Source organism: Pristis pectinata, chromosome 9, assembly GCF_009764475.1.
Source record: "Pristis pectinata isolate sPriPec2 chromosome 9, sPriPec2.1.pri, whole genome shotgun sequence".
Taxonomy (NCBI): domain Eukaryota; kingdom Metazoa; phylum Chordata; class Chondrichthyes; order Rhinopristiformes; family Pristidae; genus Pristis; species Pristis pectinata.
In genome coordinates, this window is record NC_067413.1 from 65376300 (window position 1) to 65404181 (window position 27882).

The 27882-nt window shown below is 40.2% G+C and overlaps 1 protein-coding gene across 3 annotated transcripts in view; it reads left to right on the plus strand.

Moving 5' to 3' along the window:
* Positions 1-27882, plus strand: part of esco1 (establishment of sister chromatid cohesion N-acetyltransferase 1) — a 57678-nt gene that overhangs the window by 21859 nt on the left and 7937 nt on the right. The window contains exons 2-9 of one of the 3 annotated variants that reach the window (XM_052023074.1): positions 979-3502; positions 11103-11208; positions 11770-11839; positions 18281-18404; positions 19465-19596; positions 20388-20477; positions 21084-21227; positions 21440-21624. In XM_052023074.1, coding sequence (XP_051879034.1) covers positions 979-3502; positions 11103-11208; positions 11770-11839; positions 18281-18404; positions 19465-19596; positions 20388-20477; positions 21084-21227; positions 21440-21624 — 3375 coding nt within the window. Of the gene's footprint in view, positions 1-978; positions 3503-11102; positions 11209-11769; positions 11840-18280; positions 18405-19447; positions 19597-20387; positions 20478-21083; positions 21228-21439; positions 21625-27882 lie in introns of those variants that run through there. The other 2 variants (XR_007956889.1, XM_052023075.1) reach the window with 2 other exon arrangements.

Here is a 27882-nt window from a genome sequence, read left to right on the forward strand (position 1 = left end):
GTCGCACTTCTTGCCTTGGCCTGCCAGGTTCTCCGCACCGTCAGTAATGATCCTCTCTACTTGTAATGCTATAATGACCTCGTTTTAGTTTTAATTCTATTGGCATTTTTGTTCTTGGGAATGTCTTATGCACTAATTCAGGTTTCATAGCACTTAAATGTGAATTAACAGCATTGGGGCTTGAGAATTGTCTTATTAAAGTGGAAGGCTATGCTTAAAGCCAGCTTGCAGGCAAAAATGAATATTTGCTTGAGACAATATCTGCCAATGCAAGTTTGATCATGCTTCATGAGAGACATGTCAGGAAAAAATTTGTGGTAAATGTTAATATAATAATTCTCTTCAGTCATTACAATGTGAATGAAAATGCTGCATGCCAACTTGGGTGCCAACAGCAATTTACTGTGCATTGCTGGTGTGAAATCACATTGGCCTTTGATGTCTAAGCATTTGTTATTGCTCTTTTCTAAAATGTTCATCAGTGATGCCAAATTATGTATAATTTGGCTCCTGTATAACCAAAATATTTTTTCACCTTTGTTTTTATTGCTCTTTCATTGTTGTGATTTGAAGGTCTCTAAATTGAAACAAATCCTTTCTTCTACAAAACAACTCGTGAATGCTTATTTGTATTGCTTGTTGGCCCATTTCTATTGCTTGTATTGTGTTCTTAATTATACTATTTCAGGCAACTGTGTTCCCATGATAAAACAATGAAATCTCAAAGCAGAGGTGTTAGTGGGCAGTAATTGGTTCATCTTAATTAAACGGGGGTAATGAAAATAAGGGTTGACCTTTTTTTCTCCATCTGTTCCCACTATTCTTCCAAAAATGTTCTACACTGCTGATTATTATATCGACATAATTATTTCTGGTAAACATTGAGTGCTCTTTGCTTTCCAACTTATTTTTTTTAAACAAACACAGTAATCATTGAAAATCCTGTTGATGTAGAGTGAATCATTATTTATTTGATAGGTCGGTCCGGACAAAAAATGGCTCAACAGGAGGTGGACCTTCAGCCAAAAAGAAACGTTTGGAGGAAAAGGTGACATCGCCTCAACTTAGGTTTATAAAGCAGTCAGCTGCTCAACCACGCAAGGTATCTAGTAATAAAGGAGCTTCAAAATCACTGAGAACAACTGTTAGAACGAACAGATTGACATCAAAATTAACCACAAAGCTAAAGGGTAAAGAAACAAAGGTCACTAAGAAAAATGAAAGAATGATTCCTTTGAAGAAATGTACTAAACCTTTATTGAAAAATAATGCATCATTGAAATCTTCCCACCAGAAGAAATCCATTGTCCCTCCAATATCCAAGAAAAAATCTGGCAGAGTAAAAGCTGAAAGAAAATCCACACGGAAACAGAATAGTGCTAAAGTTGTGTGCAAACAAATCCCTGTGACGGTTTCACAGAAGTTACTTCAGAGAAATAGAACTTCTCAATTACGACTTGCACATAAAGGCCTACCTAATTCCAAAAAGACTTGCTCTAAGAAGCTTTTAAAAATGTCATCACACAATTCTCGGACAAAAGCTCCACAAAAGATAAGTAAACCATTGTCAAAAAAATGCAAGACAAGCTCTTTAAGAGCTGCCACAAAGAAATTGCATCAGAGTAAGAAAAATGTGAAAGTCCAATCGAAGTCTACTGTGAATGTTTCCAGGATGAAACCTGCAAAGAAGGATGTAAAATCTTTGTCATTAACTGTGAGAACCTCCAAGAAGCAACCTGTCAAAAAAACAGCTAAAAAGGTGACATCCAAGAGTAATCATACTAAACAGCTATCCTCTAATAAAAATAATAGAACTGTGGAGAAAAAAGTTTCTTCAAAGAAAATTTCTATGAAGATAGAAACTAGTGCAAATTCTGTAAAGAAGCTTCAACAAAAAAAGATAATGAGATCGGAGAGATTACGCCCTCATCTTGTAAGTGAGGATAAGCTTGAAGCTGCTGCTGTAAGGCCTCAAACCAGGTCTATCCAAAACCGTTCAAAAGAGAATATTCAACAGGTAGTAGATTCCAAGTTAAAGTCTGGGACTAAGCAAATGTTGAATGAAGGACAGACCAGGTTTTCTCAGAGACTGAATCTGAACCCACGTTTATCAACAAGATCCTTCCTTTCCACTGACAGTGCATCTAGTGTAGTTCCCACTCAAAAGAAAGCGATAAAAAGGACATTTAGTGACTTGCATCCTAAAAGTCCTGAGAATAAATGTCGTTCAAAAAAAATACTGAAACTAGATAGTAAGCTTGCAAGAACTAAGCAGGAGAACATTATAAAATCTCCAAAAAAGAAGGCTTCAAAAGTTACAGAAAAAGTACATGGTAAAATTGGGAGAAAAGCTCCAGTAAGAAAAGCTGCCAATAGAAAAGACTCCAATGATGCAGGATCAACAGCACGTGAAAGAAAAAGTGAACTGGGGGTACCAAAAAATATTCCTATTAGTGAAGCTTCGGCAGCTTCAGAAACTTCCCAAGAACAGACTAAAACTGGTAAGTCTGTTTCTCGTTCCAAAACAAAGATCAAAAGAACAGCTTCATGTGCAACATTGGAAAGCAATGCAAAATTGAAAGGTCTGGTCCAGAATCTGGCAAAGGCAACAAATTGCAGTATCAAAGCTATTAAAGGAAAAACTGGAGTAGAAACGTCGACTAAAAAGAAACAAAACAAAATTTTGAATAATGGCACAGAAAACAAGAAAAAGATAAGTACTTCCATCAAAGAACAAAGTTCAAAGCAACCTCACACTATTCATAAAGCAAATAAAAATACAATCTCTAGTCCTAAAACAGCAATGAAAGTCCCATGTCTGCAAACAGATGATAATGCCAAGTGTAAACGACAAAGTATTCTGGAGCTATGTGAGGAAATTGCAGAAGAGATAGCTTCTGACACTCTCGATCTTTCAACGAAAGAGGAGTCTACAAAGATAGAAGATAAAACTATCCAAGAAGAACCAGAAGCCATAATGCCTGAAGATACTGAGAAAACACAACGGACAAAATCAATTTATTCCAGCCTCAACAGATTCCAATTTTCAGGCCAAAAATGTGTAAAACGTAAATCAATTGAGCATCATAAATCTGTAGCTACAAAGTACACTTCACAAAAAGGAGGGAAAAGTTGGACTAAAATTAAACAAATTAAAGCTGATCAAAAAAAATTAACTACCGTCAATTCTACCTATAACAAATTAAGAAATTTGCAGGTTAGGCAAGCTGTTTCACAAGTAGTAGTTCAGACAATTAAGGTAAAGAAAGAAAAATTGTCGAATGGGGTACCTGTGCAGACCAAAGAAGAAAATGACATTGCATATGACCAGCATAAAGCAAAAACGTTTTTTCCTCATTTGGAAGTTGGAAGAGACATCAATAATGGTCAAAGGTCAACAGAAAACAGTATATCTGAAAAAATTAAACTAGCGAAATTGTGTGACCAAAAAGAGGACGAGGCAGAAGTGGCAAAAATAGAGACAGAATCTGAAGCAGATGAGGTACTTTGTATTTTATTGAAATTTGTTCGCTTTCAGTTATGTAGTGCATTGTTGTTTACAGTACTTTGAAATTGCAATGCAAGTGACCATTCTGTTCAACATCTGTAAATGAAAGCTAGATTTGGCTTTCTCCCTGCCATTCTCTGCCTCATGCAGGAACTGTGCAGTTTATTGATGGGCTGTCATTCTTGTCAAAGTATAAGAACACAAGAAATGGGAGCAGGAGTAGGCCATCTGGCCTGTTGCGGTGTACTCAGGTCCACCTACCTGCTGTTTCCCCGTAACCTTTAATTCCCATGCTATGCAAAAATCTATCTAACTGTGTCTTAAATATATTTAATGAGGTAGCCTCTACTGCTTCCCTGGGCAGAGAATTCCACAGATTCACTGCTCTGAGAAAAGCAGTTTCTCCTCATCTCTGTCCTAAATCTATCCCCCTGAATCTTGAGGTTATGTCCCCTAGTTCTAGTCTCACCCACCAGTGGAAACAACTTTCCTGCCTCTATCTTATCTATCTCTTTCATAATGTTATGTTTATATAAGATCCCCTCTCATTCTTCTGAATTCCAGCGAGTATTCCAGGCAACTCAGTCTCTCCTCATAGGCTAACACCTTCATCTCTGGAATCAACCTGATGAACCTCCTCTGCACCACCTCCAAAGCTAATATATCTTTCCTCAAATAAGGAGAACACTGGAGACGCAGCCTTACCAGTACCCTGTGCAGTTGCAGCACAATTTCCCTGCTCTTAAATTCAATCCCTCTAGCAATGAAGGCCAACGTTCCATTTGCCGCCTTGATAACCTGTTGCACCTGCAAACCAACCTTTTGTGATTCATGCACAAGCACTCCCAAAGTCCCTCTGCACAGCAGCATGCTCAATCTTTCACCATTTAATTAATAATCTAATCTTCTACTTTTCCTTCCAAAGTGGATGACCTCTCATTTACCAATATTGTACTCCATCTGCCAGACCCTTGCCCACTCACTAAACCTATTTGTATCTCTCTGCAGACTCTCCACATCCTCTGCACAATTTGCTTCTCCACTCAATTTAGTGTCATCAGCAAACTTGGATACACTGCACCCGGTCCCCTCTTCCAAATCGTTAACATGTATCGTGAACAGTTGCAGGCTCAGCACTGACCCCTGCGGCACTCCGCTTTCCACTGATTGCCAACCAGAGAAACACCTATTTATCCCAACTCTTTGCCTTTTTCTGGTTAACCAATCCTCTATCCATGCTAATACACTATCCACAACTCCATACATCCGTATCTTATGGATAAGTCTTTTATGCGGCACCTTACTGAATGCCTTCTGGAAATCCAAGTATACAACATCCACCTGTTCCCCTCTATCCACTGTGCTCATTATATCCTCAAAGAACTCCAGTAAGTTTGTCAAACAGGATATGGCCTTCCTGAATCCATGCTGTGTCTGCCTGATGGAATCACTTCTATCCAGATATCTTGCTATTTCTTCCTTAATGATAGCTTCAAGCACTTTCTTGACTACAGACATTAAGCTAACTGGCCTATAGTTACCCGCCTTTTGCCTACATCCTTAAACAGTGGCATGACATTCGCAGTCTTCTAATCTGCCGGGACTGGCCCAGAGTCCAGAGAATTTTGGTAAATTATCACAAATGCGTCTACTATAACTTCTGCCATTTCTTTCAGTACCCCGTGATGCATTCCATCAGTGCCAGGGGACTTGTTTACCTTCAGACCCACTAGTTTGCTCATCATTGCCTCTTTAGTGACAGTGATTGCATCGAGGTCCTCGCCTCCCATCGCATCCATAACATCTCTCTCTGACATTTCAGACGTGTCCTCCACCATGAAGACTGACACAAAATAGTCGTTCAAGGCCTCAGCCATTTCCACATTACCTAATATTAATTCCCCTTTATCATCTTCCAAGAGACCTAAGTTCACTTTAGCCACCCTTTTCCGCTTTATATAATTACAAACACTTATACTATCTGTTTATAAATTTTGTGCTAGTTTACTTTCATGATCTATCTTCCCTTTCCTTATTGCTTGCTTAATGGTTCTTTGTTGCTTTTTAAAGTTTTCCCAATCTTTCGGTTTCCCACTACTCTTGGTGACTTTGTGTGCATTAGTGTTTAGTCTGATGCTGCCTTATTTCCTTAGTTATCTAAGATTGGCTCTCCCCACCCTTGCTGTCCTTGCTTTTAACTGGAATATACTTTTGAGCACCATGAAAAATCTCTTTGAAAGTCTTCCATTGTTCCTCAACTGCCCCATCACATAGCCTGTGTTCCCTGTCTACGCAGGTCAACCCTCCCTCATCCCGTTGTCGTCTCCCTTGCTTCGGCATAAAACATTGGTTTTAGATCGAACTATTGCACCCTCCATTTGTATGAGAAATTCAATCATACTATGATGACTCTAAGATGATCCCTAACTACAAGATCATTAATTTTACCTGCCTCATTGCACAGGACTAGAACTAAGATAGCATTTTCCCTTGTAGGTTCACTAACGTGCTGTTCAAGAAAGCTATCGAGGATGCATTCTATGACGTCTCGACCAACTTGATTCTCCCAACCTATGTAGAAGTTAAAGTCCCCCATGACAACTGCCGTTCCATTTTTACATGCATCAGATATTTCTTAGTTTATTGCCTATGCCACTGTAATGTTATTATTCGGTGGCCTGTAGACAACTTTTTTTTTCCCCTTTACTATTCCTAATCTCTACCCCAAATGGACTCGACATTCTGTTCCTTAGTTCTTGTATTGTCTCTCACTATCGCCCTGATCTCATTCTTAATTGTGCTACCCCACCTCCTTTGCCTTCCTGCCTATCCTTCTGGCTTACTTGATACCCTTGGATATTTAATTCCCAATTATCTCCACCCTGCAACCACATTTCTGTAATGACCACTAAATCATACCCCTTTGTACTGATTTGTGCCACAAGTTCACTGACCTTGTTTCATATACTACAGGCATTCAGGTAAAGTGCCCTTACACTCATTGTCCTTTTAGAATCTAGTAACCTTTGTCCTTTTATGTTTGACTTTTCTAGTCCACTCTTACTTTTCTCTTTTCTAACTTTTTTGTTTTGGTCTCTGCATTGCTTCCCTCTGTCTTTCTACATGGATTCCGAACCCCCTGCAATATTAGTTTAAACCCTCACAGCAGCACTAACAAACAATCCTCCGAGGGCATTGATCCCAGTCCTGCCCAGGTGTAGACTGTCCAGTTTACACTGGTCCCACCTCCCCCAGAAACGGTTCCAATGCCCCAGGAATCTGAAACCCTCCCTCCTGCACCACTCCTCAAGCCACATATCCTAACTATGCTGCTATTCCTACTCTGACTAGCACGTGGCACAGGTAGCAATCCTGAGATTACCACCTTTTGAGGTCCTACTTTTTAATTTGTCTCCTAGCTCCCTAAATTCGGCTTGTAGGACCTCATCCCACTTTTTTCCTATATCGTTGGTGGCTACATGCACCTTGACAACTGGCTGTTCACCCTCCCTTTTTAGAATGCCCTGCAGCCACTCTCAAGACACCCCGACCCTTGTACCCAGGAGGCAACACACCAACCGGGCGTCCTGTTTGCAGCCACAAAAGCTCCTGTCTATTCCCCTTACCATGGAATCCCCTACCACTATAGCTCTGCCACTCTTTCCTGCCCTTCTGTGCAGCACAGCCACTCACAGATCCATGATCCTGGCTACTGCTGCTTTCCCCTGATGAGCCATCTCCCCCAGCAGTATCCAAAGTGGTGTATCTATTTTGGAGGGAGATGACCACAGGGGACTCCTGCACTACCTTCCTGCTACTGCTCTGCCCGTTGGTCACCCAATTCCTATCTTTCCCTCTGCCCTTAAACTGCAATGTGACCAACTCACTAAATGTGTTATTCACAACATTCTCAGCATCGTGGATTCTCCAAAGTGAATCCATGCGCAGCTCCAGTGCCATCGTGCGGTCTGTCAGGAGCTGCAGCTGGACACACTTCCTGCAAATGTAGTCATCAGGGACTCTGGCAGCCTCAAGTATAATTTATATTTAATTGATTTGAAGTCAAAGTAGGCTGCAGTGTCCAACTCTCAGGGTGCTGTAGATCATTGGTCGATTTGTATTTCATTGCTATCTAGAATTCCTTACTCAAAACTGTATACGTGGTCTCACCTGTGCAATTACAATAAGAATTTTTCTTGCACTCCATACACTCTACAATAAAGATATTGCCTTTCAAATTGCTTATTTTGCTTACATGGTAATTTGCTATGCTTTATGAATCAGCATATCAAAATTCTTTTCTGCCACATACTTCATCTGCTACCACCTTTCTCATTCATTTTACCTGCATATATCACTTTTGCAGACTCTTTGTATTTGACTCTTTGACATGGTTCACTTTTTACATCTTGCTTTGTATTATCACCAAATTTGGATATGTAACATTCATCTGATGCTAATCGTGACAACCAACTAGCAACAGCTTGTCAACCTGAAAAAAAATCTTTTGTCCATTAACAATCCTGTTATCTCTAAAATTTTGTAGTAATAATTTGGGTGCATAATCCACTGCCTTTTGAAATTCCATATACATTGCTAGTTAAATCTTCAAGAAAGGACCACTGATTAGATTTGTCAAATCCTACTTCCATTTTCATAAAACTATAATTTCATGAGTCTGTCAGCCCAGCAGTAATCAATGATATTTTCACCACTACAAATTCAGTATTGGGGATGTGCACTGATGAACTAACTTCATGACCCTTTTATTAACAAAGTAGGCCATTGCAGTGTAGCAGGTTGACAAATAACAGTATTCACACTACACAAGTACTATGCAATAACCATCATGGTTGGAGTGAGCTCATTATTCTCAACAACAACCTTTAACATAATTTCTAAATCCCCCACCAGCAGTTCTTGAGAGATCACTGCTGATCAAAGGTTGAGTGTCCATAGGGCTGCAAGAGTATGCAAAGCCAGAGTACTGTTAATGGCTTTATCACCTGGCCCCTCATGCTGCCTATTTCTGGGACTAAGAAGTTGATAAGAACATTTATCCATTCACCTGGATCATTCAAAGAACAGTTCCATCCAAGGAAAGGGATCCCTTACTCTCACACTTGTCACTGGACTGTTTCCAATACCTCCACTGCCAGCACAATGGCTGTAGTGTGTATTAACCGAGGATGTAGTGCAATGACTTGCCATATTTACTTTGATGTTCTGCAACCTAAAAGAGATGCAGTAATGTTTTGGGATCCTATTTCCAGATAATCTGTTAATACAAGTCATCATTTTTGCATTTGCAGTAATAAGCCAGTAATACCATTTAGTGTTGAGCAGAATTCTTTAGGTCTAATATGCATGATCACACTTCTTGCCGACTAAAGGTTTAAATTTCATTGTGTTTCCTTATGACTGTTAAATAACTATATAAAGCAGCACTATGTGGACAACTTTCTGAATTATCAAAGAGAAGCTTGCCAATAATTAGTGTTTCTTTACCATAATAACAAAATTATACTCTCCAAGCATGAAAAATACAGTATGAGGAGTATTATCAGCTAACATAATTAAAACTCCTCAGTGTGAAGTTGTGAGCATCCTGGGAAAACCATTACCTGGCAAAGAAAGAGTTGCTCAGCATCCAATGCATTTATATTGTGCATCTCCATTTCATATTGTAGATGTATGTAGTAAAGCTTAAAAAGTGCACCTTTTAATTAAAAACATTGCAGTTGATCAGTCTAAGGGTTAACCCTTGTGCAAAGAATGCAACCAGCCACACAGCTGAAGTTGAAGGTTTTTGTGTTTCTCACATGTGCAGCTGCTGCTTGTTATTGTTTCCCCTGCTCTTGAAGATTTTGTTTGCCTCTCTGGAGTTTCCTAGGTAACTTGATGCTTGGCTGAATGTTTGAATCATAGTGATTTGCAGCACAGGAGGAGGCCACTGCCCTTTAATATCTTTTGTGAAATTTCCCAGGTGATATTTGCATGCACTGAAATAAAAATGAGCATATCCCTTTTACGTGACTGTATGGCACATAGTCTAACAGATAAATTTGTTAAGGCATATTTTTGCCCTTGATTTATTTTTAGGCAAACATTCAATTCAGTAAACAAAATCAAAAGAATTTAAGAATATGCAGCTTTGAACAGTAAAAGTTTTGTCAGAAACTTATCTGATAAGTGCTTTGTTGCATTCCTGTTTGGATCATATAATGTTGCATTAGCTGAGCTAATTGCAATATCAACAAGGGCATTTAGTGGATCGGTTTCTTTCATTATTATTAAAACCTTTCTATAATGTTCCATATAATACTCAAGTTTTTCTAATTGCTGTCAGCTAGGCTTTTAAGAATATGAGAAACAGTCAAGGTTATGAAATTCTTTTTATCGCATGAACTTCAATTAATATACCTCACCATTTGATTCTTTATACTCTCAAAAAGTTTGAATAATTTTGTCTGAAATTTTAGATTGTTTGCTTCATTGACATTCCTTTACCTTAAGGCTGGTGAAAAAGATTGGCAGATAATTAAGCGCAGTTCTGTAGATCCAAAAATTTTAAAGATTACATGTTATACCCTTTTGGTTTCCTCCAGCCTCATTAAGATGCCTTCTCACGAAGGGAAGGATCCAGAATTTACAAGACAATTTGGAGAAGCACTTATATGTAAGAACAAGCTTCCAATTTGCCTTTGGTTATGCCTGTTTAAATGATTTTTACAGAAGTAGTAGAGCAGCTTAGTCTAAACATAATTTCATCAGAATAGTTGAAACTGGCATCTGGAAAACTGTCATAAAATTTAGCATTGTGCCTAATAATAAAATATTTTTGAGGCCCAAGGTGTTGTATATGCTTTTGGATATTCATTACTTTATGGGCAGATAGACTTTTCTGTAGCACAGAGATGTCATAGATCTGGATTGTGGCAGAGAACACTGTGGGGGTTTAATGGGGAAGGTGGGTGAAGGTTTGAAGCATCGGTCAGTGGGCAGAATTGTGGCAGGCAGATGTTTGTTTTCCAGTTGGATTGGAAGGATGGACAGTGAGGAATCAGAGGAAGTTAACTCCTTGACCCATTATGTAATGAAGAAGTGGGTCTCAGGTGCTGTGAAGACCTTTACTTGCACAAGTGGTCCTCCTAGTCCAAGGGGTATCCTTGTATGGATGAAAATCTGAGTATCCAGGTGTATGTTGCAAGACATTGGGTTTCACTGTGCATGTTGGGGTGCTTCCTTGTGTAACAGTGTCAGATGCACTGGGGACCAGGAAGACAAGATGTTGACTCTGTAATCCATGCGGTAAGTCCCCAATTTTCTTTAAGGAACATTTTTGTTCTTTAAAAAAAAAATTGTTTACATGATGTGCTCTTAAATCCAGACTACCCGTTTGCAATAGCATCTAGTAATGAAATGTTTCTTTGACCAGGTCAACTTGTATACTGTCTATTTATGCAAACTTGATGTATCATGGATTCTAGAATGGTGAACTTGGTAACACAGTACTGAATGTACCAAAGAAAAATACATGCTCAATTATTTTAATTTGCTTGCATCCCAATTAAGATATTTTTGTTTTCTTCAGAGTTTTAGATTACACTTAGAATCAAGTCCTGAATGTAGTCCAGAAAAAAGCTGTATTACAACATTACTTCTGAAACCTGTTAAGGAGCAAGTGGAAAACGAGTCAGGTATATTGAACAAATTATTATTGTTGTATATCAAGAAAGATATTGTTCATGGACCTAATTGTGGTCTGCCATGTGAGTGAGTTTTAGTTGCACTTAATTTATACTTTGGGCCTAATGCACAGAAACTGGATTGGAATTTATTAAACTCACCTAAGACTACTTCAGGCAACAAAAGATTTTTTTTGTGTGGTTTCCATCAGATTCAAATTCTGTCCCCCATCAACTTTTCCATCCATATTCCCACTGCAATACTTCTGGTAATACTAAAATATTTGCTCCTCTTTCATCCTTCATTGCACCCTCATCAGCTACTTCCAAAAGAATTCCTGCAAGGATGTTTCATATCCAGCAATTTAATCAAAGCTGCTGCTATTTCTCTAGACATAAATTGAGCAGGCGCTTTAAACTTCTAATGATTTCAAGCTGTTTGAACTTTGAGCCAATTATGTACGGACATAATATGTTTCGCCTTTCTTAATTTTCATGTCATTAAAACACATGTCATTAACAATACTTGTTAGCAGTTCAAAAGTAATTTTGTCTTGTTCAATAAAATTGTAGGGTCATTGCTGAAGGAAACTGTACGGACTCTCTTCACTAATCCAGATTCATCAGAAATGAATAACGAAAGGTACTTGTCATGGTTTTAGAATAGTTACGTGGACACCATTTACCTGAATAACGCATATTAGTGAAAATATGCATGGTTGCTTATCGATAATTGCTTTAGTCATACAGCATTGAAACTTGTGCAGCAGGATGCAATAGTTATATCACACAGCCTGCTATAGCAGCTCAAAACTGGCTGCCAGTTTTGAGCAGCCATATCTGTTCAGAGTCTGTTCTGTTTAGCTTGCAGTACATTGGAGAGAGTCTTTGGTGTTGAGACTTTGTCTCCATAAGGATTCTGCAGTGGCTGCTACTACCGATGTTAGGGACAACTGCATCTGCAAGAGATACACGGGCAAGGATGATGTCAAGCAAGTTTATCTCTTGTGGTCGTTCACTCATTACTTGATATAGATTCAGTCTAGTAGCTATGTCATAGAGTTATAGAGCACTACAGCACAGAAACGGGCACTTCAGCCCAGCTAGTCCATGCTGGCCTGGTTTTCTGCCTAGTTCCATCTACCTACACCTGGACCATAGCCCTCCATACCTCTCTCATTCATGTACCTATCCAAACTTCTCTTAAATGTTACAATTGAACCCACATCCACCACTTCCGCTGGTAGCTCATTCCACACTCGTACCACCCTCTGAGTGAAGTAGTTCCCCCTCAGATTCCCCTTAAACATTACACCTTTCACCCTAAACCTATGACCTCTTGTTCTAGTCTTACCCAACCTAAGGGGAAAAAAGCCTGCATGCATTCACCCTATCTATACCTCTCATAATTTTGTATACAAGATCTCCCCTCATTCTCCTGTGCTCCAGGGCATAAAGTCCTAACCTGTTCAACCTTTCCCTATGACTCAAGTCCCAGCAACATCCGTGTAAATTTTCCCTGCACTCTTTCAAGCTTATTAATATCTTTCCTGTAGGTAGGTGACCAGAACTGCACACAATACTCTAAGTTTGGCCTCAGCAACGTCTTATACAACTTCAACAGAACATCCCAACTCCTGTCCTCAGTGTCCTGATTTACGAAGGCCAATGTGCCAAAAGCTCTTCTTACAACCCTATCCATCTGTGATGCCACTTTCAAGGAATTATGGATCTGTATTCCCAGGTCCCTTTGTTCTACTGCACACCTCAGTGCCCTACCATTCACTGTGTAAGTCTTACCCTGGTTTGTCCCCCCAAAGTGCATCACCTCACACTTGTCTGCATTAAATTCCATCTGCCATTTTTCAGCCCATTTTCCCAGCTGGTCCAGATCACTTTGCAAGCTTTGATAGACTTTCTTGCTGTCCACTATGCCCCAAATCTTGGTGTGATCTGCAAATTTGCTGATCCAGTTTACCGCATTATCATCGAAATCATTAATATAGATGATAAACAACAAGGGGCCCAGCACTGATCCATGAGGCACACCACTTGTCACAGGCCTCCAATCAGAGAGACAACCATCTACTACCACTCTCTGACCTCCTGCTAAGCCAGCGTTGAATCCAATTGACTACTTCATCCTGAATGTGACTTAACCCTCTGGACCACCCTCCTGTGTAGGACTTGTCTATATGGACTTTAGCAAGGCCTTTAACAATGTTCACCAGCTTCCCTTCATCAACCTTCCTGGTAACCTCCTTGAAAAACTATAAGATTGGTTAGACATCACCTGCCACACATTAAGCTATGTTGACTATCCCTAATCAGTCCCTGATATACTTATATATCCTGTCCCTCAGAATACCTTCCAATAACTTACCCATGATTGATGTCAGGCTCACCACCCTTTAATTTCCTGGCTTATTCTTAGAGCCTTTCTTAAACAACAGAACAACATTAGCTATCCCCCAGTCCTCTGGCACCTCATCTGTGATTAAGGATGTTTTAAATTTCTGCTCTAGCCTCCCACAAGGTCTGAGGGGACATCTTGTCAGGCCCTGGGGATTTATCCACCCTAATTCGCCTCAAGACAGCAAGCACCTCCTCTTCTGTAATCCGGATACGGTCCATGACCTCGCTACTCTTTTTTGCCTCAGTTCTATAGACTCTGTGTGTGTGTCTCTCTCCCGAGTAAATGCAGAGGCAAAAAATTCATTTAAGATCTCCCCCATTTCTTACAGCTCCAAGAGAACCAATTTTGTCCCTTGCTGTCCTTTCGCTCTTAATATACCTATAGAAACCCTTTGGATTCTCTTTGAACTTGTCTGCCAGAGCAATCTCATGTCCTCTTTTAGCCCTCCTGATTTTTCTCAATTGTTCTTTTGTATTTTGTATACTCAAGTGCCTCATTTGATCCTAACTGCTGATACTCAATTTGCTCCTCCTTTTTCCTTCAATGCTCTATCAGCTCAGTCAGTGGTGTTGCTACTGAGCTGTTCTTAGTGATGGACATTGAACCTCTGCCATCCAGAGTACATTTGGTGGCCTTGGTACTTTCAGTACTGTTTCTACTTGTTGCTAAACAAAGAGGATGACTGGTTCACCTGCTGAAGGAGACTGTTAGGTAACTGTCTAGAGGTCGTTTCCTTGCCTATGTTTGGCCAATCTCTGGGATCTGGAGTTAGTATGGAGGACCCATGGGCTACTCCTTTTGAAGGCATGCTTGGGTATGAAAACTAAAACTCAAATTGATTGTGGCGAATCGGAACATTATCCGAGACAACGTACTCAGTTTTTTTCACACACTTCCTGACTATTGCCATTAATGTAACAATCGCAAACATACTATTGACTATTTGAAGTTAAAGTAGATCAAGAAGAGTGGAAGCGTGAATATAGAACAGTACGGCACAATACGGGCCCTTTGGCCCACGATGTTATGCTGACCTATATAAAGTTCATCCCCATTCAATCTAAACCCCTCTCTACTTCACCTCCTATAACCCTCTATTTTTCTTTCATCCACGTGCCTATCTAATAGTCTCTTAAATGACCCTATTTTATTGGCCCCTGCCACCGCCTCCCGCAGTACGTTCCAGGCACTTACTACAGTTTTTTTTAAAAACCTTACCTCTGACTTCTCCCCTGAACTTTCCTCCACTCAGCTTAAAAACGGGTGACTTCTAGTATTGGCCATTGCTACCCTAAGGAAAAGATGCTGGCTGTCCACTCTATCTATGCCTCTCATAATCTTGTATACCTCTATCAAGTCTCCTCTTATCCTCCTTCGTTCCAAAGAGAAAAGCCCCAACTCTCTCAACCTCTCCTCATAAAACACTCTTCAACCCAGGTAGCATCCTTGTAAATTTCCTCTGCACCCTCTCCAAAGCTTCCACATCCTTCCTGTCATACAGTGGCCAGAACTGAACACGATACTCCATGTGAGTCTTATAGAGCTGCAGCGTTACCTCTCGGCTCTTGAACTCAATCCCCCAGCTAATGAAGGCCAGCACACCATGTGCCTTCTTAACTGCCCTATCCACTTGTGCAGCAACTTTGAGGGATGTATGTACTTGGGGCCCCAAGATCCCTCTGTTCCTCCACACTGCTAAGAACTCTGCCATTTAACCATGCACTCTGCCTTCAAGTTCGTTCTTCCAAAGTGTATCACTTCATGCTTCTCCAGATTGAACTCCATCGCCCAGCTCTGCATCCTGTCTAAACCCTGTTGCAACCTACAACAACCACCTTCAGTCTCCACTACACTACCACTCTCCGTGTCATCTGCAAACTTACCAACACATCCTTCCACTTCCTCGTCCAAGTCATTGATAAAAATCATAAAGAGCAGGGATCCCAGAACAGATCCCTGTGGTACACCACTAGTCACTGACCTCCAGGTAGAATACTCCCCTTGTATAACCACCCTCTGTCTTCTGCGGGCTAGCCAATTTCGAATCCACTCAGTCAATTTTCCATGGATCCCATACCTCGTGGCCTTCTGAATGACCCTACCATGGGGAACCTTGTCAAACACCTTACTAAAATCCAGATGTACCACATTCACCGCATTGCCTTCATCAATTTGTCTTGTCACTTCCTCAAAAAAGAAACTCTATTAGGCTCGTGAGGCACGGCTTGCCTTCAAAAGCCATGTTGACTATCCCTAATAAGGCATTGCTTCTCCAAATGCTCATAAATCCTGCCCCTAAGAATCCTCTCCAGAAGTTTGCCCACAACTGATGTAAGACTCACTGTTCTATAATTCCCGGGATTTTCCCTTTACCTTTTTTTGAACAATGGAACATTTGCCATCCTCCAATCCTCCAGTACCACTCCTGTGCCCAGGAAGGACTCAAAGATCATTGTTAACACTCCAGCAATCTCTTCCCTCGCTTCCCATAGTAACCTGGGGTGTATCCTGTCCGACCCTCGGGACTTGCTATCCTAATGCTTTTTAATAGCTCCAACACTGCTTCTTTCTTAACCTCAACGTGCTCCAACACATTTGCCTGTTCTACGCTAACCTCACGTTCGTCTAAGTCCCTCTCCTTGGTGAACACAAGCAAAATATTCATTTAGGACCTCCTCCAGATACATTTATCCTCCCTTATCCCTGACCAGTCCTACCCTCACCTTAGACATCCTCTTGTTCCTCATGTGCGTGTAGAACGTCTTAGGGTTTTCCTTAACCCTACTTTCCAAAGCCTTCTCATGTCCCCTTATAGCTCTCCTAAGTCCCTTCTTAAGCTCCTTCCTGGCTATCTTAACACTCAAGAGCCCTGTCTGATAGTTGCTTCCTAAACCTTAAATATGCTTCCTCCTTCCACTTGACTGAACCTTCCACTTGACTAAACCTTCCACTTCTCTTGTTAACCATGGTTCTTTCACCCTACCATCCTTTCCTCTTCTCAGCAGGACAAGCCTATCTAGAACCCCATGTAAGTGTTCCGTAAACAACCTCCACATTTCTATGGTGCATTTACCAGAGAACATCTGGTCTCAGATTACGCTCCCAAGAATACCATTGTAATTTGCCCTCCCCCCAATTAAATACTTTCCCATAATGTCTGCTCCTATCTTTGCCCAGGGCTATGCTAAAGGTCAGTGAGTTGTGGTCACTATCCTCAATGCTCACCCACTGAGAGGACTTTCATCTGACCAGGTTCATTGCCTAATACCAGATCCAGCATGGCATCTCCTCTAGTCGGCCTGTCTACATACTGTCAGGAATCCTTCCTGTACACACTTAACATGAGCTAATGCTAAACAAATAATAGAGATCTAAGATAAAGTACTGAACTGAGGTAATGTAGCACAGTAAGCCTAAACCTGAATGTTTTATCAGAATATATACCCAATCTGTCCCAAACATGGTATGCTTGAGTTCTATTGTACTTCGATTTGGGAAGCTAGGCTCCAATTCCCTCTTGCTTGTTTTCTACAATGCTACCACCTCTGGTCAGTCTGACCTTCTGCTGGGTTGGGACATTATTAGGAATTGAAGTGGAAAAGCCCAGCACGTTGTCTTAATGTATGATTCTAGGAGTATAACTTCATTGGGCTGTTTAGTGACCATACAAGATACAATGTTCATATGTATGACTGATTTGCTTGAGGTTGGTTGCTTTAACTAAAATGGATAACAAAGAAAGCCTCAAAGTTGCACTTCAGTGCAACTCCAAGTGCCCAAGATCTTTCACTCCTAATTTCTGATGCAATGCATGAAGACTATTGCAGCCAAACAATAGAATAAAAATCATTTATTGTGTAGCGGTTAGCATAACACTATTACAGCGCCAGCCACCTGGGTTCAATACTGGCCACTGTCTGTAAGGAGTTTGTACATTCTATCCGTGTCTGTGTGGGTTTCCTCCAGATGCTCCGCTTCCAAAGACCTACAGGTTGGGAAGCTGTGGGCATACTATATTGGCACCGGAAGCATGGCAACACTTGCGGGCTGCCCCCCAGAACACTCTACACAAAAAGATGCATTTCACTGTGTGTTTCGATGTACATGTGACTAAAGATGTCTTGTCTTATCTTAACAAGGCCCCTTTTATGCTATTATTTTCCCCCAGATCCTTCAGCCAGCCAGATTTCTGTGATCTTTTTTGAACTTTGTTTTTAATTGTTGCATGATCACATTAGATGTACAACTTTAGAATTGTAAATTGATATGAATCTATGTACTGTCATCTCTTGCTACTCGGTATATCTGATTTATTAATCCATTTGTTTTTAATGAATCTGACAGACCTCATTTTCTGGATTTCACTATGTTCTTAATTTTCTAGGGTTTTGTTTTCTTTGGCATCACTGATATTGAGAAGATTCGTATTTCTGAATACCCATGGTTTGATCTGTAAACACTAAAAATGCAGTCAATATGTGGCTTTAATGGAACATTATGCTCTGTTCAATGTAGCTAGGGAATGGAATGGAGGCATACTCAAATGTAGATACTAATTCCTAGTGTTGCTAGTCAACTTTGTCTAAATGTAAATTGTAGAATTGCAGTTTGAGAAATGTTTGTTTATATCTTTTAACAAACAATGTGTCAACTTTTATTCTTTCAAAGTGTATCTTTGTCTAATCAGCTAACCATAGCGAAGAATACTGCAATTGCCCCTGAAATTTCTGTACAAAGAGAAGCCAAGCTATCAGACAATGCAGATGGAGGTGGGCTTCAACAAACAAACCTTGTAAGTGCAGGTCTGAAATCAATGTAAGAAATCATTACTAGTTGTAGGCCTTATTTCTGAGTGGGTTTGTTTTCAACAGTTCAATTTAAAGTGTCAACTTAAAGTTGAAAAATTGCAATACTTTAAAAGGGCTGCCCATCAAAATGTAATCTACATCATGGTTGTCAGTGCTATTGGAGACCTGCAATATGACAAAGTGGCTGAATAGCATACTTTACAAATTGGTAAACAAATGCTGGAGTTTGAATTTCATACAAGTACCGTTAAACTCTGTTAATCCAACACACTTGGGACTCTGGTGCTGGACCAACATATTTTATGGACTATCAGACATTAATATTCCAGTACATTTCTAATTCACTTTTTTAAATGATGTTACAAAGTAATATTTAAGCAAACCTGTTAAGTTTCAAGGGAGGGCATCCAGCCAACCCAAGTGAGTTTAAAGCAAGTACTGAAACTTGGGCCCTGACAAGTGCACAGTGAGCACTGGAACCAGAATGCCAGCCAGTGCAGAGTGCAAATATCAAAGTGTAGGTGCCAAACTATCTGGATTTCTGGGTGGTGGGATTATTGGAGTTTTACTGTAGTTATGTATTCACTTGTCTCTAAATTAGTAATCAGTCTGGCCTAAAATGCCATGAAATGACTAGGGTGACTTCAGAATTTAACAATTAGCCATATCATTGAGCATGCTCTAGATATGTAGAGATGATTGAGAGGAAAACAAATGAGTAGGAGGAAATTATTTCCTGAAAATGTGACTGATTCTTCCATTAATTTTTGCGATCTGCATTGAAATATAGGCTTCTTTTCTCTTTTAATTTGTAAAGTAAGATCTTTGAAGGCAGATAAATTGGGAGGTTAAGAAATTGACCGGTGTTAATCCAGAATGAGAGTTGTATAGATAAGGACATGATAGCATTTTATTATCTTTTTTCTCTGTTAATTAGTATAAAAAATCAGAAGGAAATGTAAATAGTAAATTAAGCAGTTTGAAATTTTAAGAAATTTTTCGGATGTGCATCTGAATAATTATACAGTACATGTTTCTTTGCAGGATTCTGGGCAGAAAAGGATTGGAGCAATTTCTTGCACTACCTGTGGAATGCTTTATGCAGCTTCTATCCCAGAAGATGAAGCTCAGCACTTCAAGTTTCATAAACATTTTATTAGTGCTGTAAAATATGTGGTAAGATAATAGAGCATTAATGCATAAACTGAATGTATATTTCTGCAGTGCATTACAATCAGTTAACCATTTAGAAATGCACCCTACGTGCTCTTACAAAAAAAATTGAATATGTGTACTTTTCCTCCCAATAGTGTCTCTCTCTCTCTCTTGGGTGCACTTTCCCAAACTCTTTCCGCACTCCATAACTTTGTCCATCCTACTCAAGCTTTAATATGTGTATATTCCAAAAGAGAAGGTGACTTGTGCATTCTCAAAGCATTGTAAGTGCTGCTTATTAGATTGTCATATCACTCTGCTGAACACTTGTCTGATCTCCTCTTTCCGATCCCCTTCCAAAAAACTTATATTCATTCCCATATTGCCAAGGATGGGAGTTGTGGGATGAACAGATTTAATTCACATTCTGAAATCTTGCATTGTGCCATTGTTTTGTTGTTGAATCGCCTCAATTTAAAAGGAAATTATTAGTAGATTTTTTTAAAAAGCTTTTAATCTGGGGGACAAAGCTCTTTATAACTAAATCCTAGTTCTGGCTATTAGAAAACTAAATATTGTTTTACTAAGCCATAATATCCAGTAAACTTAAAAATTGAAGTTATTAACATTAAATAACATGTCTTGAAGATCCTTGTGTGTAATAATTTAGATCCTGCATCAAAACAAAAAAAAATATATTGGAGGTATTGTTTTATCTGGTTGTATTGCTGGATATTATAGTCTTACCAAAGTAATGATAGTACAAGTCATGAAGTCATTTTTAGATGTGCTCTTTTAACCTTTTAACCTAGGGCTGGAAGAAGGAGAGAATTTTAGGTGAATATCCTGATGGTAAAATAATAATGGTTCTTCCTGATGATCCAAAGTATGCCCTAAAAAAGGTAATAATTTAGTTCTGTTTCTATACTTGGGTTCAGAATTAGTTCTTATAAATTTAGCAAGGTTTTGGGAATGTCAAAAATGTTGTTTCCAATTAAATGATTTCAATTCAATCTCAAATGGTATGATTATTCCATCTTTACTCTATTTAAAATATTGTGTATCCCCTAGCAACACAATATCTCAAAAACTTGCATTGAATAACACACCCTGAAAATCCTTGTGTGTAATAATTGCTGCATCAAAACAAATAAAAGTGGGCTTATTTAATAATGCTGTCTGATATCTTTTTGTGCTTTTGAGATGGCAATTAAAATTTTAAGCTTCACCACAAATCCTTCAGTAAGAAGTTGAATGCTAGAGCTATTTAGAAGCTAACTTGTTTGTCTTGGTCAAAAGCTAATTGAACCACTGTTCCCTGTATTTTCTGTTTGTTGGCTGCTTGCTTTTTTTATGTCTGAATGGAATCTGACAAGCTTGTTGCTTTTAAGATGTGTGTAAACTTTTGAGTATTAAAATATGCAATTTTGTTTTAACATTGTTTAGGTGGGGATAATTGAAAGTTGAATTCAGTAATTGATTTATTAAGACCAATATATTTACGACAGGTTGAAGAAATTCGAGAGATGGTTGATAATGACCTTGGGTTTCAGCAGGCAGAACTTAAGTGCCCATCCAGAACAAAAACTCTCCTCTTCATTTCTAATGATCGAAAAATAGTTGGCTGTTTAATTGCAGAACACATACAGCGGGTTTGTATTTTCTAATTTTGCTTCCAAGCCTTGGAACTGGAAGTGTTCAATTCACAAGTTGTATTAATGTTCTCTTGTGTTTTACTTTTCCTCCTTTTTTTTTAACCCTCTAAGTTGCATCTCATGGGTAATTAAGTTGGCAATTAAGTTACTGACTCTGTTCAGATTGTTTAAAATCACTGAAAATTAATTTTGCTGTTTAACCCATTTAGGGCTTCAGGGTTATAGAAGATAAAGCTACTCAACAATCATCAAATGATGCAATTATGCTTGAACGTCAGCGAGCATGGTGCTGTTCAACCAATCCGGAGCCTGCAATCTGTGGAATAAGTAGGGTTTGGGTCTTCAGTATGATGCGACGCAAGGCAATTGCTACAAGAATGACTGACTGCCTTAGGTAAAGGGCAAATTTTGTATGTCTATGTATTTAGTATATTTTTAAAACTTTATACATTTGGTCAATTTATCTCTACAATCCATAGTGTTTCTTAACTAGAAGTGATAAATGATGAACAATGCAACTGATTTTAGTTCTTTCAGTTCATCAACCCAGCATCCAAGTTACTGGTATAATCTCCATCTCTGTTTAGCACTTTGGACAGATGGCCATATGGACCAATGATTTCAAAATCTTGTGTATAGATGTACATTTAATAAGAAATCTCCATTTTTTGGGTTGCAACTGTTTGTATGGACATCTTAAGGTTTGCGTCTGACTTGGAATCTGATAGGTTTTTCTTTTTAGTACGCATTTTTTATGCAATGAGCTTTGTGTCACTAAAATGATACCAAACTTAATGCCACATAGCTTGTGTATCCCCACCCATCATAATTTTTTGTTACTCCTTCCTGAGAGGTTGAAGCTCCTGCTGCTCTTCCTCTTTGGTGTGTCCTCATTTTTTTCTCACTCCTCCTTGCTTCCTTCCCTCAGAGGCTCTTGCTGGTCAGGGTGTCTCATGACAGCAAAAGTCAGAGTTGAGGACCCATTTCCTGCAGTTCTTGTCTCCAGATATCAAGGATAGGAAGTATAACTTGTTGCCATTAATCCTGAACCCCATGATTGACACAGGCTATTGAGGGAGCTAATGTTTGAGTGGATAGGATGCTGGAAGTCAGAGTTCTGACAGCATGGGAGGGCAAATATGGCATGCACAACGTATTGACCAATACTATTTTGATGAGTGCTCTTGCAAATATTTCTCCTCTTAACATGTACTAACGGCCTGGTATATTCTTGACCATCTCGCGTGAAGCCACTCCCTTCTTACTGCACCTCCTATACCCAGGCCCCATTTGAAAACTAGTGTTGTAGATTATTTTAATTCACATCATTTCCATGCATTCTGATTCAGTAGGTTTTTGCACTTGCTCTTTCCACATAATGACTTCTGACTCCCATTCTGACATCTGTTAGTAACTTTGACTTCTCTCACTACTGATGATTCCATTTTCAGGATGTACAGCTACATAATTCTCTGCCTCTAATTACCGCTGTCCTCAATAGTAGAAAATTTTTGAAGAATTGAATGGCAGTGTGGTCACATGACAAAACATTTCAGTAACATATAGCCTATCAGGTGTATTGCTGTTTATTGGAAAGTTCCCCTTTTCCAAATGTAGTATGTTAATTGTGTGCACATTCCATGAAATGTCATTGTATTCCTCAGGATTGCTTTAATTTGATAAATCTGCAGGAATTGAACTGTGCCTCTTGGAAGCAAGCAAATTTGTGTAGTCTTCTCAAGTTTGTTCTTTGGTTGATTTTCTTATTGCTAGTGGGAATGTTATGTATAAGGCAAAGCATTCCTCTTAAACCTAAACTTCTAATTCTGTCACCAAGACTGAATTTTTCTAAAAAAAAATCTTTTAACCTCTGACTATGTGAAATGGCATTAGAAGTACTTCCTCAAAGAACTTAAATCTAATAAACCAGTTTTCCAATAGCTGATCAATGGGGTGCATTTATTCTCACTTCTCTCCCCTTTCCATAGTGACCACTGTTATGTTTGTTCTTCATCAAGTGACAAACTTCGTGTGGGCTTAACATCTGAACATTTTATTAACCAACTCCAGAATGGCTTGCTTTCCCTCTTTTTACAGCCACTTCCCGTTCCCCCATGTGACCCCTTGCATTGCCTACTGGGAACCGTAGTTCTTTATTATAACTACATAATAACACATCTTCCCCCTTTAAAGAAAAACAAACACAATACTTTGTCCTTATAAACCTGCCAAGAACCCTTGTCCACTCAGCAGCTTTCAGTCAGTCTCTGAGGTGGTTTAATGGTCCTTTTTGGTCTGGTACTTGTTTTCGCAGGTGTGTTGCTTTCATTTGCTGCATTACTATTGGTGTTTTCCTGGGAACTCTTGTCCACATGTTCATATTTTCCATATGCTGGCCCCTTACAGGGTCATAGCCCTGGGTTGGAGCTTGTGGTCATAGATCCACATGGTTCCTCCTCAGAGGTGTCCCTCGCTTTGTCTGGATCTGATATGAATGTGGATTTGCTTCCTCTTGCACAGCCATTTGTGTGGACCATGTGCCAGAATCATGATCTCGGATTCACACTTTATTCCCAGGCTTCAGGACTGGTAGGCTTTTCGCTGTCTCTTGTGATTCTGTTTCTGTTTTTCTTTCCCTTCCTCTTTAGCTTGTTTGACCTTGTGTGCTCCTTCAGGTGTCAACAGGTTTTCATGTAGTGGAAGGTTAGTGCGTATGTGTCTACCCATCAGCATTTGGGCTGGGGAAAGGCCATTCTGCAGTGGCGCACTTATCTAAATCTTTAGACTTCTGTAGAAAACCTCTCGTCCATCTTGCGCTTTCTTCATGAGGCCCTTCATCTTAACTGAACTCTCTGCTAGGCCTTCAGATTTTGGGTGATGTGGGCTTGAGGTTATATGTCAAAACCCCCCAAATATTGGCAAAGGATTCAAATTCACAGCTCAAATTGTGGACCATTGTCTGATACTACTTCACGTGGAACTCCATGCCTCGCAAACACAGCTTTCAGGAACGTGATAACTGCTTTGCTGGACGTTGATGTGCGTAATTGGAAAAGTAGTCTGTTACAACAATATGGCCCTTCCCATTATAGTCAAACAAATCCACTCCAACTTTGAAATACGGCCTGTCTGGTACAGGGTGTGGTTTAAGTGGTTCTGCTTGCTGCTTTGGTCTGTAAGGCATGTTTCACATGAAGCAGTAGTCCGGCTGATGTCTTGGTTCATTCTCGGCCAGTACATCACTTCACGTGCTCTACGTTTACATTTTTCCTCCCCCAAGATGCCCTTCATGTATCTTCTGAAGCATCTCCTTGCGTAGTGACACTGGAATCACAAACCTGTTCCCTTTAAAGACCATATCTTTCACTACTGACAGTTCAGCTCTGCATGCCCAATAATCCCGAATACACTTTGGACCTCGAAAACACACTTTACTGCTAGCCATCCTTTCCGTATCGTATCATTGAGTACTTTCATTGTTTCATCTGCCTCTGCTGCTTTCCTGATCTGTTCTGTTCTATCCGGAGATACTGGAAGAGAGGTGACAATCATGTCAACATAGGCCTTTATATCTGCATTAACCTGTTGGTCACTCTTTTCTGTCTTGTCGACTGCTCGAAACAGAGCATCAGCAGCAAACATATATTTTCCCAGTGTGTTAATCATCTTCACATCATAGTTCTGCAGCCTTATCAACATGCACTGTATCCTCATGGGACAGTTATTCAGTGGTTTGGACATAATTGAGACCAATGGTTTATGGTCTGTCTCCACTTCAATAGCTTGCCCATAGATGTACTGATGGAACCTTTCACATGCATATGTAGTGGCGAGAAGCTCTTTCTCTATTTGTGCATAGTTGGCTTCCGCACTTATTAAAACCCTTGATGCATAGGCCACAGGTTGCCATGTGCCATCATGCTGCTGCAGTAGTATTGATCCAGGGCCGTGCTGGGACACATCAGCTGATATCCTGATACACCTTTCCGGATCATAAAACTTCAGCACGGGCTCTTCAGTTAGGACCCTTTTCAACATCTGGAAACACTCTTCTTGCTCATGAGACCAAACCCATTCATTTTGTTGCTCAAGGAGTGACTTAAGTGGTGCTGACACTGACAGTCGATGGATGAACTTAGCAGGTAAGTCACCATCCCTAAGAAACGTCGCACCTCCTCTTTGTTTTGGGGCCTCTCCGTGTTTTCAATGGCTGACGTCTTTCTTGGGTCAGGCTTCACTCCCTCTTCAGATATGACATCTTCTATCAAGATCACAAGACAAGGGAGCAGAAGCAGGCCATTTGGCCCATCGAGTCTGCTCCAAGGAAAGGGAAATAGAAATGGGGGAAGAAAAAGAAAAAAAACTATTCTAATCCCAATTTCTGGCCATATCCCCATATCCCTTGATATCCTGACTATTTAGATATCTATCTATCTCTTCCTTGAACGCCCCCACTGATCTGGCCTCCACTGCTGTACGTGGCAAGGAGTTCCACAAATTCACCACCCTCTGGCTAAAGAAATTTTTCCTCATCTCTGTTTTGAAACTGTACCCTCTAATTCTAAGATTGTGCCCTCTGGTCCTGGACTCACCCACCAAGGGAAACAGCCTAGCCACATTTACTCTGTCCTTTCCTATCAATATTTTAAATGTCGCTATGAGGTCCCCTCTCATTCTTCTGTACTCCAGTGAATACAGTCCAAGAGCCGACAAACGCTCCTCATACGTAAACCCTTTCATTCCTGGAATCATCCTCGTAAATCTCCTCTGAACCCTCTCCAACGTCAGCACATCCCTCCTAAGATGTGGGGCCCAAAACTGCGCACAATATTCCAAATGAGGCCTCACTAGTGCCCCGTAGAGCCTCATCAACACTTCCTTACTTTTTTACACTGTACCTCTCGAAATGAATGCCAACATAGCATTCGCTTTCTTTACCACCGATCCGACCTGGTGGTTAACCTTTAAGGTATCCTGCACGAGTACCCCCAAGTCCCTTTGTACTTCCGTGCTTTGGATTTTCTCTCCTCCTGGATAATAATCTGTCTGCTTATTTCTGCTTCCAAAGTGTACAACTGCACATTTCTCTACATTGAATCTCATCTGCCATTTCTTTGCCCATTCTCCTAAACTGTCTAGGTCCCTCTGCAACCTTCCTATCTCTTCAATACTCCCTACTCCTCCCCCTATCTTGGTGTCATCCGCAAACTTAGCCACGAAACCATTTATTCCATCATCCAAATCGTTAATGTACAAGGTAAAAAGGAGCGGTCCCAACACCGACCCCTGCGGCACACCACTAGTAACCGGTAACCAACCAGAACGAGATCCTTTTATTTCCACTCTTTGCTTCCTGTCAACCAGCCAATGCTCCACCCATTCTGTTATCCTACCCGTAATTCCATGACCTCTCATCTTATTAATCAGTCTCTTGTGAGGCACCTTATCAAAGGCCTTTTGAAAGTCTAAATACACAACATCTACCGCCTCTCCCTTATCCACCCTACCTGTGATTTCTTCAAAAAACTCCAATAGGTTGGTCAGGCAGGATCTTCCCTTCACAAAACCATGTTGACCAGGACCTATCTTGCCTTGCACCTCTAGGTATTCCGTAACCCCATCCTTGAGGATAGATTCCAATAACTTTCCCACCACTGACGTCAGACTAACAGGTCTGTAATTTCCTTTATGCTGCCTCCCACCTTTCTTATACAACGGAACTACATTTGCGACCCTCCAGTCCTCCGGAACCACGCTGGAATCTATCGATTTCTGGAAAATTGTCGCCAATGCCTCCGCTATCTCTAAAGCCACCTCCTTCAGAACCCGGGGATGCACCTCATCCGGTCCGGGTGACTTATCAGTCTTTAGCCCATTTAGTTTTCCTAGCACCTTCTCCCTAGTAATCTTAACTGAACTCAGTTCCATTTCGTGAGACTCCTGACTAACCGACACATTGCTGATGTCCTCCACGGTGAAGACCGATGCAAAATATTCATTCAATTCCTCTGCCATCTCTCTATCATCCATTATAATAGCTCCTGCACCGTTATCAATTGGTCCTATATCAACCCGTGTCTCTCTTTTACACCTTATGTATTTAAAAAAAACTCTTAGTATCCTTTCGAATGTTATCCGCCAACTTCCTTTCATAATTCATCTTTTCTTTCCTAATGACCTTCTTGGTTTCTCTCTGCAGGTTTTTAAAAGCTTCCCAGTCTTCTGTTTTCCCACTAATTTTTGCTTCTTTGTACGCCGCCCCTTTTGCTTTTATTTTAGCCTTCAACTCTCTCGTTATCCACATTTGTGCCGTTTTTCCATTAAAAACCTTTTTTCTTGGAATATATCTATCCTGCAATTTCCTGTAGAAATTCCTTCCATTTCTCCTCTACCGTCCCTCCAGCCAGCTTACTCTTCCAATCAATTAGGGCCACCTCCTCTCTCATAACCATTGTAATTTCCTTTGTTCCACTGAAATATCGATACACCAGTTATCAGCTTCTCCTTCTCAAACTTGAAACTGAACTCAATCATATTGTGATCACTGGTTCCCAGTGGTTCCTTTACCTTTAGTTCCCTAATCACCTCCGGTTCATTACACAGCACCCAATCCAAAACAGCCGATCCCCTGGTGGGCTCTTCAACAAGTTGC